This window comes from Buteo buteo, chromosome 21 (assembly GCF_964188355.1).
Source record: "Buteo buteo chromosome 21, bButBut1.hap1.1, whole genome shotgun sequence".
Lineage (NCBI taxonomy): Eukaryota > Metazoa > Chordata > Aves > Accipitriformes > Accipitridae > Buteo > Buteo buteo.
This window is the reverse complement of record NC_134191.1, coordinates 11,329,541-11,347,117: the sequence shown is the minus strand read 5'-3', so window position 1 is coordinate 11,347,117 and position 17,577 is coordinate 11,329,541. Positions and strand designations below refer to the sequence as shown.

The 17,577-nt window shown below is 56.5% G+C and overlaps 2 protein-coding genes across 6 annotated transcripts in view; both read left to right on the top strand.

Annotated features, from left to right (window-relative positions):
• The first annotated feature begins 429 nt into the window (after positions 1-429).
• LOC142042712 (SRSF protein kinase 3-like) lies at positions 430-14,455 on the top strand. 3 transcript variants are annotated; one of them, XM_075052910.1, is made up of 15 exons: positions 430-440; positions 1,133-1,480; positions 1,562-1,609; positions 3,891-4,031; positions 4,209-4,317; positions 4,824-4,911; positions 7,241-7,330; positions 7,581-7,685; positions 9,840-10,002; positions 11,205-11,293; positions 11,742-11,849; positions 12,284-12,353; positions 12,435-12,527; positions 13,581-13,741; positions 13,811-14,455. In XM_075052910.1, exons 4-15 carry the CDS (start codon positions 3,986-3,988, stop codon positions 14,420-14,422), a joined length of 1,734 nt encoding a protein of 577 aa, XP_074909011.1. In that variant the 5' UTR covers positions 430-440; positions 1,133-1,480; positions 1,562-1,609; positions 3,891-3,985; the 3' UTR covers positions 14,423-14,455. The 3 variants fall into 3 exon arrangements, with proteins under 3 accessions (XP_074909011.1, XP_074909010.1, XP_074909012.1); XM_075052909.1 differs by lacking the exon at positions 1,562-1,609; XM_075052911.1 differs by lacking the exons at positions 1,562-1,609; positions 13,581-13,741 and having other exon boundaries at positions 13,811-14,148.
• A 1,212-nt stretch (positions 14,456-15,667) lies between these two features.
• SETD5 (SET domain containing 5) overlaps positions 15,668-17,577 on the top strand; it is a 71,712-nt gene continuing 69,802 nt past the window's right edge. For 2 of the 3 annotated variants that reach the window (XM_075053049.1, XM_075053047.1), the window contains exon 1: positions 15,721-15,859. The gene's annotated coding sequence lies outside the window, so the exon portion shown is untranslated. Of the gene's footprint in view, positions 15,860-17,577 lie in introns of all 3 variants that reach the window. The other variant, XM_075053050.1, reaches the window with a different exon arrangement.

Below are 17,577 nucleotides of genomic sequence, written 5' to 3'. Positions count from 1 at the left end.
TAAGTGAGGAAGGGAGTTGCTTAAGGGACAGTTTAAGTTCATCGCATGCGGCAGGAACCCGTGTTCCTAAATTAGCAAAACAACTTCAACTAATGGCACAGTTCTTCCCAGACATAAAGCTGGCTCCTGGCCCCTCTCTCCTGTCTTTCCCTCCGCCCCCCCCCCCTTCCTTTTGGATACAGTCTGCTGCTTCCCCCCCCCCCCCTTATCTCTGTAACGTCACCGCTGTAGTCCCTCCTTTCCCTCCCTGTGTGTGTTCTCGCTGCCCTTTTAGGGGTTTTACAAATCACTTGTCCCCCGGGTGCTGCCCCTGCGCTGGCTCAGCCCCCAGCCCGGTGCAGCCTCTGCCCCCTCCCGTGTTATTTTTAGTGCGGGGAAGGCAGGTGAGAGGAGAAGGGGCACAGGCGAGGGGAGAGACGCTGCGGGAGGCCCCGACCTCGGTTTGGCAGCCGGGATCTGCGGGAGGGCTCCTGCTGGGCGGCCTTAACCCTTCGCTTCGGGGCTGGGCTTTGGTTTCTGCAGGCTGGGCGAGGAAACCCGAGCTCCGCACCACCGGGGCCCCAGCGAGGGGGAGCCCAGGGCATGCCCAGCTCTGCTGCAAGGCTGCAGCCTGCGGCAGCAGGCGGGGGAAAAAAAAAAAAAAAAAAAAAGTGATTTTTTTTTTTTTATTATTTTATTTTTTTTCTCCACTCTGTGTGTGGCCGTTTGCTCCTCAGTGGCGGGTGGGTGCTGGGATGCTGGGGTCCTGCCTCAGTGGGGCAGGGCTGCGGGGAGGAGGATGCTGCTGTGGTGGTTGTTCTCCACGGGGGAAGCGTGGGCTCCGCGGTCCCCAGCACCGCGCCGCGACTGGGTTCGGGGGCGTGCGGGGTGTCTCAGGTCGGGCAGCGCGGCACACGGCGGGGTTTGGGGAGCCTGTCCCCTCTGCCAGGCACAGGCTGGGGGTGGCTGTGCCGGGCAGGAGATGGTGGTGCCACCGCAGCGAGGCCGGGCCCCGAGTCCTGCTGAGATGCTGCTGGGAGCAGTGGAAGTGCCAGGCAGCCCCACCGTTTCTGGGTCTGGGGACGGCGGAGCAGAGGGGAAGGATTCCTCTGTTTCCATCTCGGCAGAGCTGTGAATTTTCCTCTATAAATAGTTGCTGTGGAGACCGTGGAGCTGCAGCAGGCTGACAGACCTGCTGCCAGGGAAGCTGGGGCAGGCAGGGAGAGGCCAGCAGTAAAGTGAATCCACCGCAGCTGTCCTAGGTCTCCTGCTATCCCGAAGCCAAGGTTGTTCCAGAAGCTGTGCTGTGATCTGATACCCTGCCCCGCTCCTCACCACGTCCATCCAGCGATGCAGAAGATTTTGGTCTGCTCAAGGACACCCCTCCCGGGCAGCGCAGACTAAAAGGAGAGCGGGACCAGCTGGTATCTCACTTTGGGGAGCTCCACAACGAGCCAGATGACAAACGGAGCAGCGTGCCCTGCCTGCAAGCTGCTGCACGGTAAGTCTGCGCAGGGTCCCTGGGGCTCGGAGCCCCGCACGCCGATGGGGCGTCTTTTACGCTGCGTGTTGCAACTTGCAGGGTTGCTGCGCTCGGCGAGGGTTTGCCAGGTTCCTGCAGAAGATGAAGGTGTGTATCGCTCTGGAGAGCTCTGCGACTCCAGAGGTCCAGGCGTTATAAGGCATGACTGGTGGTGGGCAGCTCCTTATGCCGTTCCGTGCAGGTCAGGTGGAGTTGTCCAGGCCAGAGGCGAAGCAGCGCTCCCTGCCCGTGGCTCTCGCAGACCAGGCAGGACCAGTATGTTTTTGGGGTGAAGTTCTCTGACTTGGTCCAGGCCTGCCACAAGCCAGTAGGTTCTGCACAACGTAGCTTTGAATGACAAGCAAAATAACAGTTGTTTTTAAAGTAAAGACGCCAAGCGATGAAAGACTTTAAAGCATTGATTATCCTTTATCACAAAGCTTAGAAAAGTGTGTTTCACTCTTCTATACTAAGTTGCATAGCAACGCTCCTCATCCTTTGCTATTGCATCCATCTAACTAGGGTGGATGGAGGTAAAGTCTCGCATGCCTAAGGACAGACTTGCCTCACCTCTACAGCAAGAAGGATACCAGGGCCCGGTGAGCTGCCCAAAAGCTCCATCAGCCCTAGTACTAGGATGCATTTTACACTCTGAGTCTGTCTTTGGGTCCTACTTTCCCACCGAAGTCTCCTATTACCATAACAATCCACCTAGGCAAGACGCTGTTGAACTCGCATCTCCACACACTCTTGAGTTTCCCTTTGGCAGGTGAGTTGTGAGTGACATAATAAAATGTTTAAGGCTGTTGCCCAGCTCTCAGGTCAGCCCCTGCTGTCCTAATGATGTGAGTGACAAGGGCTTGGGTAGATTCTGGTGGTGCAGGAGCTTGTGAGGTTACTGGTATGCTCGGTCTGTGCACAAACAAGGAAAATGTTTATTTCACCTCTGCTTTGTAGCTAACATGTTAGTAAGTATTTACGGAAAAGAGTGGCCATACAGACATGCAGCATCCTGGAGGTTTATGCCTAAGAGTGACTGATTCTGAACAGTGTAAATGCTACAGTTAGAGATGTAAAAATATAAGGAGGGGGAGGGATTTTGAGCTCCTCTCAGACTGCTGTATGGGCTTGGGTGAACGGAGCAATGTCAGCTCTGGCAATTTGGATTGTCCCTCATGGGATCGGAGTCTCAAGCCCAGTCTGACCTTTAATTAGAACCGTGCTGGGAGCTTGCTAGGCGCCCAAAGGCAGGCTGCATCTATGGCTGCTGTGCTGCGAGAGGAGCATCAGCATGTGGAAAGAAACTTTAGTCTTTTGAAGAAGTCACATCTCTGTCTCAGCACCTGGAAGATGTTACTGTCCCAGAAAAACTCCCCGTCACATGGCTCTCACTGCCACCACCACCACTGCCAGCTCACTGCAACTATTTCTGAAAATCCTCTGGTGCAAACGAGCTCTTAGCTTTAGCAACCTGATTTGGAGGATTTAAAGGTCAATATTTCTACCCGTGCTAATGGTCTACTGGGATTATTGTCACCTGTCACGAGCTCTAGCGACGTGCATTAACCTGAAGCTTCAGCCGTACAGCAAGTGACATTTCCAAATTATGAAAGGCTGGGCTGGGAGTACCCCAGCTACGGCAGCTTACATCTATATTTCCATTAGCAACGTGGGCTCTGGGCTGCTATTTCAGGTGACCGGTGCTGAAGCCAATTCTACACCGGTGCTGCGGGGCAGGGGGACAGCAGTTGCATCAGTCTGTCTATGCTGTCTCGGTGTTTGTACCTTGGGCTGTCATAGTAACAAACCCCGGGAGCAGTCTCCCTCTCCGTCACAGCCTCTCGCTAGGGCGTCACAGGACGGTCAGTGATAAACCCGTGCTCTGGCTCCGGGGCTGGGCTGCGGACAGATGTGCAGCGCTGCAGTCTCTAAAATGCAGGTTCTGCTTTGCACCCATCTGGAGCATGAGGCTCATCCTGCCAGCAAAAGCCCAGACGTGTCCCCCCTCAGCCGGGATGGGGATGGGGAGTGGGTGCTTTCCCCGGCTGCGGCCACAGGAGGGGATCCCACAGTCCCCGCTAAGCCCCTGAAAATCCACAGTGGGCACAGGGAAACCTGAGACTCCCACCTGGCCCTGGCCCTGGCCTGGCCCGCGCACTGCCAGGATCCCTGCCCGGCCGCGGCTTGCCAGCTTTCCTCTTCTGAACTCTTAAAATAATCCCTGCCTCCGTGAAGTGCCAAAAGCATTTGTAACAGCCTGGCTCCAGGTGCTGATGAAGCGGATGGCGAGGAAGGGGGCGAGGGGACAGCAGGGGTGGAAGAGGGAATCAATGCACGCAGCATGCAGCAGAGGTACGGCTGCCCGGCAGCTCTCCAATTCTCTTTAAAGGAGTAAAATACTGAAGATCGCACCGCCCGCGTCCCACAACCCGGTTCCCTGCTGCCTCCGTCCCCTCGTGCCAGGATCTGCTGTGCTGCTGGGCCATGGAAGAGCGGGTGCAGCAGGAGATGCTGGCAGCCCAGCGCACAGGTCAGTCCTCGGGCATGCAGCTCTAGAGCCGAGATCGTGCCAGGCTCTTCCCAGGCCAGAGGAGGCCACCAGGACGTGTCTGGCCGTTCCTCTGGGAGGACGGCTGTCCTCAGCTGCTCTTTCAGTCTAAGAGCATTTAGAGATGTCAGTAATGTTTCTTGGCGATGGTCCCCACAGGAGGCCACCACCCCGTGCGGGAAGGAGAGGTGTTTAACACGCGATACCAGGCTCTGTGCAAGCTGGGCTGCGGCGCCTTTGCCACCGTCTGGCTGTGCCAGGACATCAGGTGAGGGGCTATAACGGCCTTTCGGGGAGGTGGGAACGGGGGGCTGATCTCCTGGGCAGGACCGGCCCCTCTCGCAGACGCAGCAGAGCGCAGCTGCCTGCCTGGGAGCATATTGGCATCCCCCCGAGCACAGGGCAAACCTGCCAGCAAGACTGGTGGGGTGCAATGGGCAGAGCTGGTCTCCGGAAACCAAAGAAAGTAAATGAGGTGGGATCAGCCCTTGCTCTGCCTTTGCTCTTCTCATTTAGACCCTGCAGTATCTATGCTCTGCCTCTTTCTCTCTAGTTCCTTGCTGGTCCCTGGGGCAGCTGTGCTGCCAGATGCTGGCAGCATCGCCAGGAGGGATGCCCACGGGCCTGGCGTGCTGCAGACCAAGGACAAGGCTGCTTGCAGGAGAGCAGCACCCTCCCTGGGGAGCCCAGGGCTGGGAGACTGGGAGAAGGGGAGGTGCTGCTGGTTAGGGCCACGCTGGCGTGCATTGGCTGGCAGCTGTGATTGTTTCCCAGGAGGAAGAAACACGTAGCTGTGAAGGTCCTGAAAAGCAGGGAAGGCTTGGCTGAGGCTGCCCAAGATGAGGTCGCTCTCCTCCGCTGTGTATGTATATTCTGGGGCTCTGCACTTTGCTCTGCGGCGATGGTCACTGAGTTCGGGTCTGAGTACCAGCCTCATCATCCCTTCTGCCTCCAGGTCTCAGCCTGAGGAGCTAGGTAGGGAACAGGAAAAAAAAAAAAAAGTTAGGGAATTCATAGAAATCACCCTGGCTTAGCACTGGCCTCTAAAACAGGCACCTTCTCCTTCCTCCTGTCATACTGGGACATACTGGCTGTGTCCCACTTGCCCTGTCAGCCTGTCTGTTTCAGCTGAGACCAAAATCCAGTAAGTAGGAGGAACCTGCAGAAGGATAAGGCAGATAATCAACAGAAAAAGGTGGTAATGTTCGTAAGCAGGAGATTGGAGCGTGTCCACTGTATTTGTGTCATTCCCAGCTCAGAGGACATTGCTCTATCACAACACTGATACTGAAGTAAAAGGAAATATCTGAAAAAAAAAAAAAAGCAGGATGTAGCAAAAATATAATAAAAAATAAGTCAGAAAAAGTCAGAAAGCTTCCTCCTGCCTTTGCTAATGGATGTGGTAATTAGGTGCCTGTATCTGGGTCTCAGCTAGTTGCCTTTGAAGATGGCTTGACCTGCTAGTTCTAGAAAGCTCGTGGTTACAATTCTCAGAGTTTGCCTAAATACAAAGTTACATCAGCTTTAGATGAGTAAAAGCCATTAAATTTTGCATTTCAAATTACTCTGAGGCCTTTCTCCTACAGGTTTGAGAAAGGTTTAGTTCACACCTGTAAATCTGTAGGGCCTATCCAAAGGGACATGAGCCAGACTTGGTGATGCAAGAGGAAGCATCAAGTGGCACTAATTTAATGTAATCAGAGGGCTGCTTTTTCTGCATATCAGCACAATCCTCATACAGACTGAGCTGAGCCTTACCCTTGATTTATTACTAATTCTCTCTGAAAGACACGCCTTCCCATTCAGCAGAATACAGCTGGTTCCCAGAGCTGTTCCCACCAGCACAGGGTGGTCAGTGCCGGCAGAGCTGCCAGGAGAGGCAGTCTGGTCTCCCGTGTTTCCACGGCTGCTCGCCAATGTCGTGCCAGCACAAACCTCCTGGCACTGGTGCAGGCGGATCTGGCATCTGCACAACATGCCGAACCAAAATCCCAACAGTTACGGCTTGAAGAGAAAAAACAAAGGATGAACTGCTGTACCAGGATCAGTGCTCTGTGAGAGCAAACTCCTGATACACCTTGCTGTGCAGGCGTACGGTGCTGGTGCCAGAGCCGGGGGTACCGTAGCACCCGTGCTTGGGCAGACCAGGGGTTCAGCCAGCCCAGCACCCTGGGCCAGCAGCAGATATCCAGATGGGTGTAAGGATAAGCTAAGCTCAGGGTGCTGCTCCCACTGAATGCTACCCTGGCCCACAGCAGTCTCCAGCTGGAGATTTCTTGGGCCACGGGTAATGTCTCTGTGGGCAGTAATTCTCAGTGGATTTACCTTCAGGAGACCTGCCCTGCTTTCTGGTGAGCCCATGCGGGCTTCAGCCCCCACGGCCCCCTGTGACAAGAACTGCTACCAATTGCCCATGCACTCTGTGAAGAACCATCTCCTCCGCTTTGCTTTTGAACCTCCCAAGTGCTAGGTCTGATGCCCCCTGGTTCTTGTACGAAAGATCTGTGTCCACTCCCTCCACCACTGCTCTGTATCTTATAGATCTCTGCAGTACTTGCCCATAGCCAAACTTTCTTCAGCCCAAAGAAGCCTGCTTCACTGGGTTCCTTCAGATATGGAAGCTGCTCTCTACCCCAGTAGGACAGGTAGCTGAAGACAACCACAAGGTCTCTGCCTCTCTGCAACCCCTTGCGAGAAACTCCTAAGGGAAGGTGTGGGTTTTAAAAGGTGATGTTCCAGCCTGCTACTCTGAGCCAGGGAGGGCTCTGAGGACAAGGAGCAGAGGCTGCAGAAGGGCAAAAGAAATGGACAGCCATTGCTGCTAGGAGCTGTGGTCTTGGGGGAATCCCTTTCCAGCACAAGCAGGAGCACTTTCTGGGCCTGCATGGGATAGAATAAGCAGTGGGAAGTGTGCTAGACACTATTAGCAGGATCAGTCTGAGTTATTCAGGCACTGAGGGTGATGGTCCCAGCCGGTCAAGAGCTAGACAACATACAGAAGCTCATTCCTTGGTAACAGACTCTGCTTGTGTGTTTGGACCCTGGTTTTCCTGATGCTGTTTTCATGGGATTTGTCCTGAAGTGCCAAATCCTGGAAGAGAAAGTCTGTAGAATGGGATAAAACAGGTGCAAGATGTCCTTGTGCGCTTACGTGTCTCTAATTGCAGCTTTCTTGGAATCCTCCCCCTCAGGTGAGCAGTATGAAGAAGAAGGACCGGGCAGGAGAAAACATTGTCTGTTTGTTAGACGACTTCAGAATGATTGGAGAGAACGGCTTCCATATCCTTCTGCTGAGAGTGCTGCAGCTCTGGCTCAGCAAAGCCTGGGCTTGCCTCGGAGAGTCGCAGGATGGTGTAAAACCGAGCACTGTGCTCCCATGAGGATGAACAGGGCAGTAGCTGGACCAGGGCACATGGAGGTGGCTGGTGGGGGAGAGGTTGGATAAGGAGAGAGTTGGCTGCTCTGGTGAAGGGCAAAAAGCTGATGGTAGCATCTTCTCTCTGTTAGTGAATCCCTGACTCTTTGCCACATGCCTGCTTGGTATTTGAGGCGCTGGGTCCTTCCCTGCGATGTCTGATGGGTAACTACGCAGCCCAGGGACTGCCTTTGCCTTTTGTGAAAAAATCTTTACAGCAGGTGAGAACTTAGCTGGAACTGGGTGAGGGCACCAAGGGACTGTTGGCTGGGAGACATGCCATAGTCTTCATCCTGGGGTCATCTGCCATGAACTCCATGACTGCATCTGCAAAGAAAGGGACAATATAGAGTGAAGGCCCAAGGCATTCATTTTTTTAAGGAAAACGGTAACTATTTCTTCTGGGTGTAAGGAGATAAAACGTTAATTAAAACGCAGAGTGGGCAGTCATCACATTCCCATTAACACAGGGGTACTGTGCGTTACTGCCCAAGCCTGCAGTCTCATCAGGTTTGGGAAGGAGTCGGGGCCACCACCATGAAGAGTCAGCAGCCTGCAGACCTGCACCAGGGATTCAGAGTTGGCACTTGTGTTCCCATCATCTCAGTAATCATTGAATTCTCCAGCAGTTCTGCTGCCATAGTTATGCTTCTTGTGGGCAAAACGTGTAACTTTTCCCTCCTGCTGCCCTGAGAAGTCCCCTCTGGCAGCAATGCCAGACTGCTGGCATTCGCCTCGGCATCCAGCCATGGGTAGCACTGGCAAGTCCAGCGGCTTTCTGCATGGAACTACCAAAGGCTGCTCGAGGTCTCCCTCAGCACTGATGTCTTTTCAGGGCTTTCTAAATTGCTGGTTTGGTTGGCTGGTCCTCCACCCATGTTGAGGTTTTCCTGCTCAGAGCCACGTCTTCCTTCATCCCCTGTAAGGATGTGGTGTGCTGATCGAACAGATCATGAAAACTGGGTTTCTTATGCGTTGGCTGGGAATAGCTAAGGAACGGGAAACCTGAGTGAGGCCTCAGAATGGTTAAAATTACATTTTGCCTCTCATGCCGAGATTTATCAGACGCCTGCACACTTGCCAAGATGAAGATTTGCTATCCTGATTCCTGTGCCCTTCTAGGGACACTAAGAAAGAAAACCGCTTCCTCCTTCATCCTGTTTTCTGGAATAGCCTCTTCTTCCTCAGAATAGCCTCTTCTTCCTCTAAAGAAGCTCCACTAACACCTGAATAAGTTACACAAAAATGTAGTGGCATTAATCGCTGTGCCCCATTTCACACCCAAGCCTTTTGTTTGATCCATTCCCTTATCTGCTTTAATTGTAAAATCTTAGAATCTTTTTTCCTCCTTCAGATCAGCACTGGGGCAGTATTTACTTCTGATTCATTCCAGTTTAGCTATTTAAATCTTTCCCCACGTTTCACAGTTACCATTTAAGGTTGGTATTTCCCTGGGGCTGGCATTCATCCCAGAATAGAATTTGATAATACAGAGAATATTTGCCAGCCCTTTATGACTGACCAGAGTGTTTAAAAAACAAATGTAACTCTCCCAGTAGCCTTTTTGCTGTTACTGATTTCTGATAGTGACAGTTTCTCTCTGGTGGGCGTTGTTTATCTCTCCGGTGTGATGGACCAGGCTCTCCCTGCTCCATCGTAAGCTGTTCTTTCCCGACGTGGCTCTCCTGCACTGCCCTTAAGTCCTCTCTACATGCACTCAATCGTGGTCTCTCCCTCCTCCTGTCTGGGTTATGCTGCACCTCCTTTTCTTTTCTGGTATGATGGGACGCCCTCCTGTGCCACGTCACTCTATAACTGGCCCCCAACTTCCATTCGAATGATAGTCAGGAGGAAGGCATGGTGGTCCGAGGACATTACAGCCATACAAACAGGAGTGTTTTTTCAGGAGAAAGTTCAGCTTTGTGATCGTAATGCCTCCTTGTAGCACTGTCCTCTTTCCATCTCCCCCAGCTTGCCTGTCCATGCTGATATCTGTGGATTTTCACGCCGCCTTCTGCTGCGTGTCACCCCCACCTCCCCCAAACAGCCCCCTCCCCGCTGGGCTCCCCAGGCCCCCTCTTGCTCGGCGTGCCGGGCACGTGGGACTCCGGCACCCGCTCCTCCTGCCGTGTCGTGCGATGAAACCCCTTGTGCCTGCTCCCACGGGGCCACCCCAACCAACGTCCCCGCTCTGCTGGCTGCACCTCCAGCTTAGTACAGGGCACTCGCCATACAGAAACCATTTATTGCAGATAGTTATCACCAGTGCCCCCTTTCTTCCATGCCAGAACATCCACAACTTGCACAGCTGCTGGGGCAGGGGAGGCGGTGGGGTCCCTCGCGTTGCTGACGTGGCTTGCTGCCTGCTCGCCCAGGTGCTGGCAGGGCTGCACTTTCTGCACAAGCGCTGCCGCATCATCCACGCGGACATCAAACCGGAGAACATCTTGCTGTACGGACGTGACAAAAGCCTCCAAAGGCTTCTGCCTGATATGCTCGACTGCGGCCAGAGAACAGATTTGGGGCTAAAAGGACCAGGTGAGCACTCCAAGGTTTTTTTAACAAGAAAAGGGACTTACGTGTTTATTGCCAGGAGGGAAACAGAGAGGCAGCAGGTACAGATACCTTAGGAAAGGTTCCCATTTCCTGCAATGGCCAGTACAAAACAGTACAGCCAGCTTATGGTGCTGAGAGGCCTCTCCTATCTCTGCTTAATACAAAAATCAAGCTGAGCGGTTACAAGCTACTCAAGGCACCTCCAGAAACGCGGTCTTGCAGGTAGGCTTGTGTGGAGGACAGCTACGGATGACAGGCATCTGTTAACAGCCCCGCCACGACCTTGGAGCTCGTTCTTACAGCTTTAGGTACAGGATAGTTCCTTTGCGTCTGGTGTTTTCAGCCACTGAAAGGTTTACATACAAAATGGCTTGATCAGAAAGCTGCATGACACTTCTGCTCTTTATTTCCCATATTTCTGAGCTTTGTGGGAGACTTGTATGTACTGCTAATCTTCAAGGCCTTTTGAGACATAATTTATTTGAAGAGAATGGTGTGAATATTGAATAAGACATAGGGCTGGAGAGTTTCTCGAGAGATCAGCTCATCTCCCAGCAATGAGACTCTTTATATTATCCTTGTGTGATATTCTCCCATAAGCATTTCTCCCATGATGGTGCTGTTTTGTCTCTCAAACTCTGGGGCAATCAGGGAATGCTAGATTAGTGACTGAGTCTTGCTTGGAGCGTAAAGGCACAATATTAGGCATAGACCAACAGCTCACTGTACAGCAGTAAACCAAAAATTACCCTTTTCTGGGATCGTATGAAAATGTAACCTTTAGAGTGCTTGCCAAGCAGGCTGTGTCCAAGGTCTGTAACAGCCAGGATTGCTGAAGGCTAAGGAGGCATTACAGATGTTTTGTGTCTGACTCGTGCTGGTAGGATATGCTCTCCTCTGAGCCCACAGGAATTTAACCTGGGTGCAGGAGGAACCTTGCAGCAGGACAGGAGCACATGGTCACACCGCTCCCCTCCAAGCTACTGTCCTCCCAAATGTCCTCTTAGATTTTGACTGGATACTAGCTCTTTGTGTTTCCTCAAAAAACAGAGGTGGCATTTTATTGACAATAAAAAGCATTTTAGGGCCTTTTAGGCTGAAAAACTTTAAAGGCAGGCATACATGCCTCTCCTGTGGCAAGTGGGTTTGGAAAGACCTGATTTCTCTCTGTCCTTTCCATCTAGGAGGAGGTGATCTTGGCAACAGATTGGAAGAATCTGATTTAATGAGCATAGAAGTGAAAATTGCAGATCTGGGCAGTGCGTGCTGGACAGTGAGTCTGCTCCGAGTCTCAGTCCCATGATGATGTGGGATGCTGTGTGCTTCTTTCCATCCCACCCTGCATGTCTGTCCTTTTACAGCTGAATAGCTATATCAGCATGCTGAAGAGATGCCGATTTCAGGGGCGTGTTATATTCAGCACTCGCAGCTCAGAGCTGGACACTGTACTCCTGCAGACAGTGTCAACTTTGGACATTTCTTCAGCTTGCAGTTAGTCCCTACAGTTAGAAATTCAAAACTGTGTTCAGTGTGAATGTTGGGAGATTAATTTGCCCTGGTGTCAGCGAGGCCAAGAACATACCTCCCATGCCCCACGCAGAGTTTTGTACGCGTATTCAGTTCTGCCCCCCAGTGTCCTCCTCACTGCGGGAAGCTTGTGACCACAAGCACTGCTGTTACTTTTATGGACGCTAACCAAAGGGAGTTTGTTTCTGTTTCAGTACAAGCCTTTTTCCAAGGAGATACAGACCCAGCCATACCGTGCCCTGGAAGTGCTTCTTGGATTAGACTATGGCACTCCTGCAGATATCTGGAGCACAGGCTGCCTGGTAGGACTGGGGACAACGCTGTGCATGCATGGGAGGTGACTGACACAGGCCAGGGGCAGCACGTCCTTGGCACACACCTATACACACTGCATGTAAAGCAGAACTTCCTTGCTGAGAAGGAAAAGGTTGTCTGCACTCATTCAGTTTGGATTGAAAGTATGCTGCTGATAGAATTCACTCAGTTTAAGCTATAAGGCAATTCACACTCCATGTATGTTAACTCATAGGCTTGACTGAATTAGGCACATACTGCTTTTCATCCTGATGGAGCTAAAGGTGCTGTTTCACCATGGTACGGATCAAAGCAGTGTGAATATTTTCCATATTTTAGGATCAGTTTTGTGTGATAGCAAGGGAAATTGGTACTATCAGAGCTAATGGGGAAGAAAAACTCCAAATCAGTTAGTGAATTAACAATGCTACTCCATTTCTAGGCATTTGAAATGGCAACTGGGGAGTGTCTATTTGATCCTCAACCTGGGAAATATTTCTCCAGAGATGATGGTAGGACTCCATCAACTTTATTCATTTCACTGACAGAAGTGTCACAACCTTTGTATCTAGATGTGTTTTCCCTCCGTCTAGATCACGTTGCTCGTATTATTGAGCTCTTGGGAAGAATTCCTCCTCAAATTGCTTTCTCCTGGAACAAGTCAACAAAATTTTTCAGCAGGCCAGGTAAGAATTGGAGTAAGTAAGTTTACTCTAAAAATCACTGTGGATCTCTGACACACTCCCTGGTCAGCTCACACTGAGAACCCCCAAAAGTTATGTTACACAACACAGGCTACAAGCAGGGACAGAAGACAAGCGAAGATTTCATAAAGAGCAGTAACACTCCCTGCCCTGCCTACCTTTGCAATCCAGGAGTGTTCCGGGGCTGAATGTAAATTCCTGAAAAACAGTCATAGCAAACACCCAACAGGGAAAACTTTTCCATTCTTTCTCCTTTGGATTTGGAGAGAATGGAAATATGGACAGGAAACAGCTACATGCCAGGAAGGCTGAAGAGTGCGTAACTGGCTAGATTTCACCCGTTCACTGGCAGAGAACAATGATGATCAGGAATGGGACACTCATATCCTTCCAACCTGGCTGCTATATTTAGCCTTCTGACCCAACTGTAACGTCTCTTCTGTTTTATTCTCCTCAATTCCTTTCCCTTTGACTCATTAGGCTTGAAATCCTTGTCTTTGACTTCAAGGCATCACATGACTCCATCCTTCTGCAATTTAGCCTATCATTCTCTTTCTCTGCTTTCACACTCACCAGCCACACAGCCTCAGCCTACCCACAATTCATTCAGTGTTGAGGGCTAGTCCCACGTTGTAGTTCAACAAGCACCTCCCTGCACATTTACATCCTTTGCTCACACTTACTCCTTCTATGGTGCTCAAAAGAAACGCGTCAGAACTAGTTCTTGTTCTATATTCGTTCTCCCTGTGAACCAAACTGGGCTGACCACACATGCCTAACCTGAATCACTACATTTACACCACGGACTCTTGGTGACGAGGATAGCTTCTCGGGCAGTAGCGGCACTCTTCTGGGCCCCACAGAGCTAGTAGACACAAAACGAATTAAATGTTAGTGTCTTGTGAGCTATGGCACTGAAATGGCCCGATGCATTCTGGGTTGCATGTGGACAGGCAGGGGGAACAAGCAGCAATGGCGCTGGCATGGCTATTCTGGGGGCACTTCATTCGCTCTCGGCATGTTCTCATCTAAAAGCACTCAGCAACGGGAAGACTCCGAACACTCGCTTGGAGAGAGCTAGCGAGTCTGAGAAACACCCAAGAGCCAAACCTGCAAGGGGCAGTGGAGGCAAAGCTTACAGAGAGGAAGATATGAAGGAAGGGATCCTTCGGGATGCTTCAGAAGAATTGTATGAGGCGAGGAGTGGCAGCCTCGCAGTCTTGCAAGCCGTAACTGAGGTGCTGTGCTTACGCTGTCTTTGCCAGGTGCTCTTCTGCGGATCTCCAGACTGTCCCCCCGCAGTCTCCACAGCATCCTGGCGGAGAGACACCACTGGACAAAACACGAGGTTACTCCCTTCACCACCTTCCTCCTCCCCGCGCTGCAGTACGCGCCCGACCGCCGCGCCACAGCCGCCCAGTGCCTGCAGCACGCCTGGCTCAGCGCCCCGTGAGCGGCCCCTCGCCCTGCGGGGGGAACCGCCGACCCTGCCCGGCAGCTCCCGCCAGGCACCCCCCCCCCACCACCTGCGCCGGAGCCGCCCCCGCCCCGGAGCTCTGCGGGCCCCGCCGAGACGCTCCGGCCCCGCCGCAGCGGCCAGGCCCGCCCTCCCGGGGCGGGGGTGGCGGCGGGCGCTGCGCACAAGATGGCGGCGGGGCCGGGACGCCCCTCAGGCGCCGGCGGCTCGTCGGCCTCCCGCGGCGCGGCTGGCCCGCCGCCCCCGGCCCGCGGCAGGAGCCTCTTCCGAGCGACCCCGGGAGCGGGGCGGTGGCTGCCGCCGCCCCCTCTGCGCAGCCTCCAGCTTTATGCGGCAGCTCCTCCCGCCTTCGGGCTCCATTCGCCTTCCTTTCGCTCGTGTAGTCCGCACGCAGCGCTAATTGGAAGCAGCAATTAACGTCCGATGCTCTCCACGTCTGTCGGGGTGTTTCGGCGGCGGGGCAAGGGAGACCCTTTCCGTGCCCGCCCGTCCGCTCGCCGGCAGCGGGCGGGACGGCCGGCCCGCGGCGCAGCCCGCCTGGCCAGGACGGCCGACGGCTCCGTAGGCGCGCTCCCCCTCCTCCCAACGGAGCCGCGGTACGCGGGCACCAGCACGGGCGCCTGCCCAGCGCCGCAGGGTCCCTCCCGCCCCGCTCGGCCCCCCGCGCCCCTCCTTCCCTCCCTGCCGCGGAGAGGCCGCTCCTCCGCCTCACGCAGCCGGCACCCCAGGCCCTTTGTTCGGGGCTCCGGCGGTGGGCTGGCACCTCTCCCCGCTGGCCCCGGGCCCTCGGCGGGGTCGGAAGGCGGCAGTCCCGGCGCGTCTCGCCCCTCTCGCCTCAGGAGGGCCCGCCGGGCGCGGTGGCGGGAAGGGGGGGGGGGAAGCGGGGAGGAGGGCAGCCGCCGGAGCAGAGCAGCTCCGCAGCATCCGCGCCCCGCGAGGCCTGAGGGGGGGCCACCGGTGGCGACCACCGGCGGCGAGGGGGGAGGCCGGGGCGGCGGGCTGCCCTGCCGGGCCCCCCTGACGGGAAGACGGGACCCCGGCCCAGCAGCCGCCCCCTCCCCCCAGCAGCGCGGACGTGCCGAGCGGCAGGCCCCGCGCCCGCGCCGCCGCGCATGCGCCCTGCGCTCCCTTCCACCCCCCCTCCCTCCGGCCCGCGCATGCGCGGCGCAGCGGCGGCTGCCGCCCAGGAATCCCGGCCGCCCGCGCCGCCCCTTCTTTCTGCCACGTGTCCCGACGCGGGAGTTACCCCGCGGAGAGCGGCGCCTCGGCGGGGGCGGCGACGGGCCCCGCCGGCCCCGCCCCTCGGCACGTAGCGCGGTTCGGCCGGCAGCCACTGTCGCAGCCCGCCCGGCTGCACCGCGTCGCTGCTGGCGGCCGCCTCCTCCCCCCGCCCCCCCCCCCCACCCTGCCGCCGACTGGCAGTTCCGCGCTCCAATGGGACGCCACGACCGTGGGGCGAGCGGCGGGGCGGACGCGCGGTTCCCAATGAGGCGAGAGCGCGGGTGGGGCCGCGCGGCGAGACCACCAATGGCAAGCGTGGGCGGGCGGGGCGTCGGCGTCGGCGGGCGTCCCGGCGGGGCGGGGTGTAGCGCCGTGGTAGCCAACGGGGAGCGGGAGTGGGCGTGCCCGGGGCGCCCCTGGCGCCGGCGCCGGGGATCCCCGTGCGCCCAGTGCCGTTTCCGCCCGGCCTGGGGAGAAGCCGCCGCTGCTGCTGCCAGGGGGAGGGGCTGGCGCCGCGGCCGCCGCCGAGGGCTTGCTCCCGCCGGCTGCCCAGGAGACGCCGTGGCGCTGAGCCGGGCCTAGTGCCGCGCGGGGGCCCGGGGAACGGGCCGGCCAGGTAGGCGCGGGCGGGCGGGGACCGGCCGTGCCTGGCGGCGGGGCTGAGCGGGAGGGAACGCCGGGGCGAGAGGGCGGGCGGCCGCGGGGGGCTCCCGGCGCGGGCCGTGGCCCGGCGCTCCGCCGTGCCCTGCCCTGCCCTGCCTCGGGGGCCCGGGCGTCAGGGCTCCGCCGTGGTGGTGGGGCAGCGGCCCGGGAGGCCCGACCCGACCCGACCCGGCGTGGGGAGGCCCGGCACGGCACGGCGGCGCGGGCCATCATGGCGATCCCGGTGGTGCGCGCCCGCCCGCGGCGGCCGGGTTTGTGCCGGTGGTGGCAGGCCGGTGCGGGGCCGGGCCCGGCCGCGGGGCTTTGTCGGTGGAGGCGAGCGCCGGGGAAGCCCTGCTGTAGGCTGGTCTCCTCCGCTCCCCTTTTTTTCCCCCCCTTATTGTCCCGGGGTGGGGGGGGGGGTCGGGGGTCGTTGTCCGTCTCGGGGCAGCCGCCTCCGGGCCGCCGCTGCCTGCCGCTGCCCGCCCCGAGCTGCCGGCCCCTCCGGGCCTCGGGGGAGGCGGCGTTTGACCTGCATTTTCTGCTTTCTCATGGTGCCCGTGCGGCGTCTTCCCCCCGTAACCCCCCGCTCCCTGCCCGCCCGGCGCCGGGGGCTGTAGCGCGGATTCTCCTGCGCTTCCTCGTCCGTCACGCGTGGCCGCCGCCGGGTGGGTTCCCGGCCGCCCTAACCCGCGCCCCGGCCCCGCTCCGACCCCCGCCGCCTTCTCACCGACGGCACCGGCAAGGTCACTGTCGCCCGGCGGCTCGTCCTTGGGTGCCGGTGACCGGAGTTCACCGCCGGGTCGGGCGGGGAAGCGGCGGCGGGCAGGGTCTCGCCGTCCCTGGGGGAAGGGAAGGAGGCGAGGTGTGAGGCCGCGTGTGGCCCTGTGGAAGCGGGTGTAGCGGGGGGGGGGGTGGTGGTGGTGGTTTACAGCCGCTTCTCGGCCCTGTCCCTGCGCTCCTCTGCCCGAAACTAAGATCCCCCGGGTGGGATTTTGGCGGGGGGAGGGGGGTGCGGGTGTCTGCGGGTGTGTGGAGGGCACGGGGTGCTGCAGGGCTGCGGTGGCTGCTGCGGGCTCTGGCCATGATGTAATGGGAACGTCGAGGGTACGGCCAGGCCAGGGTGAGGGGGGGGGAAATGCATCTCCTTGTGCAAAGGATGCAGCTGGTTTTCGAAGAACTTGATGTTGGTGTCCGATGGTGTGCCGATACATCGTGGATTTCAGACGGTTCCTCCCCATCCTGGCTGGGTGTTACTGCCAGAACCTAAACCCAGGAAAGGAATTTCCTATTTCCTCAGTAGAAATAGGAGATTCCCCTTTTCACTTGTATAGGAAATACTAGGATTTTTCTGTTCTTCTTGTGGTTGACCCAGGAAGTCATCTTGTTGCCAGCCTACTGGGTTTTTTTGCTCTAAAGGTGCAGGGAGGAGGGTGTTGCTTTGCTCTGGATCCTGTGGGTAAGCATTGAAGGCAGTGACAGCAGCTGCTGTTGGCTCTGGAGCTCTGGTTGCTATGAGAGAAGCTTCAGTAGACTTGGCTGCTATCTCCAGGGAAGGACAGCAGAGCAGCCTCCATTAGTGTGGTGGTGGAGAGATGGCTGGCTCACGTTCAGCAAAGGGCTTTACTTTTCGGGCCATCTCCACAGGTCCAAAGCAGAAGCGGGGGTATGTTTTGGTCCGGTGGGACAAAA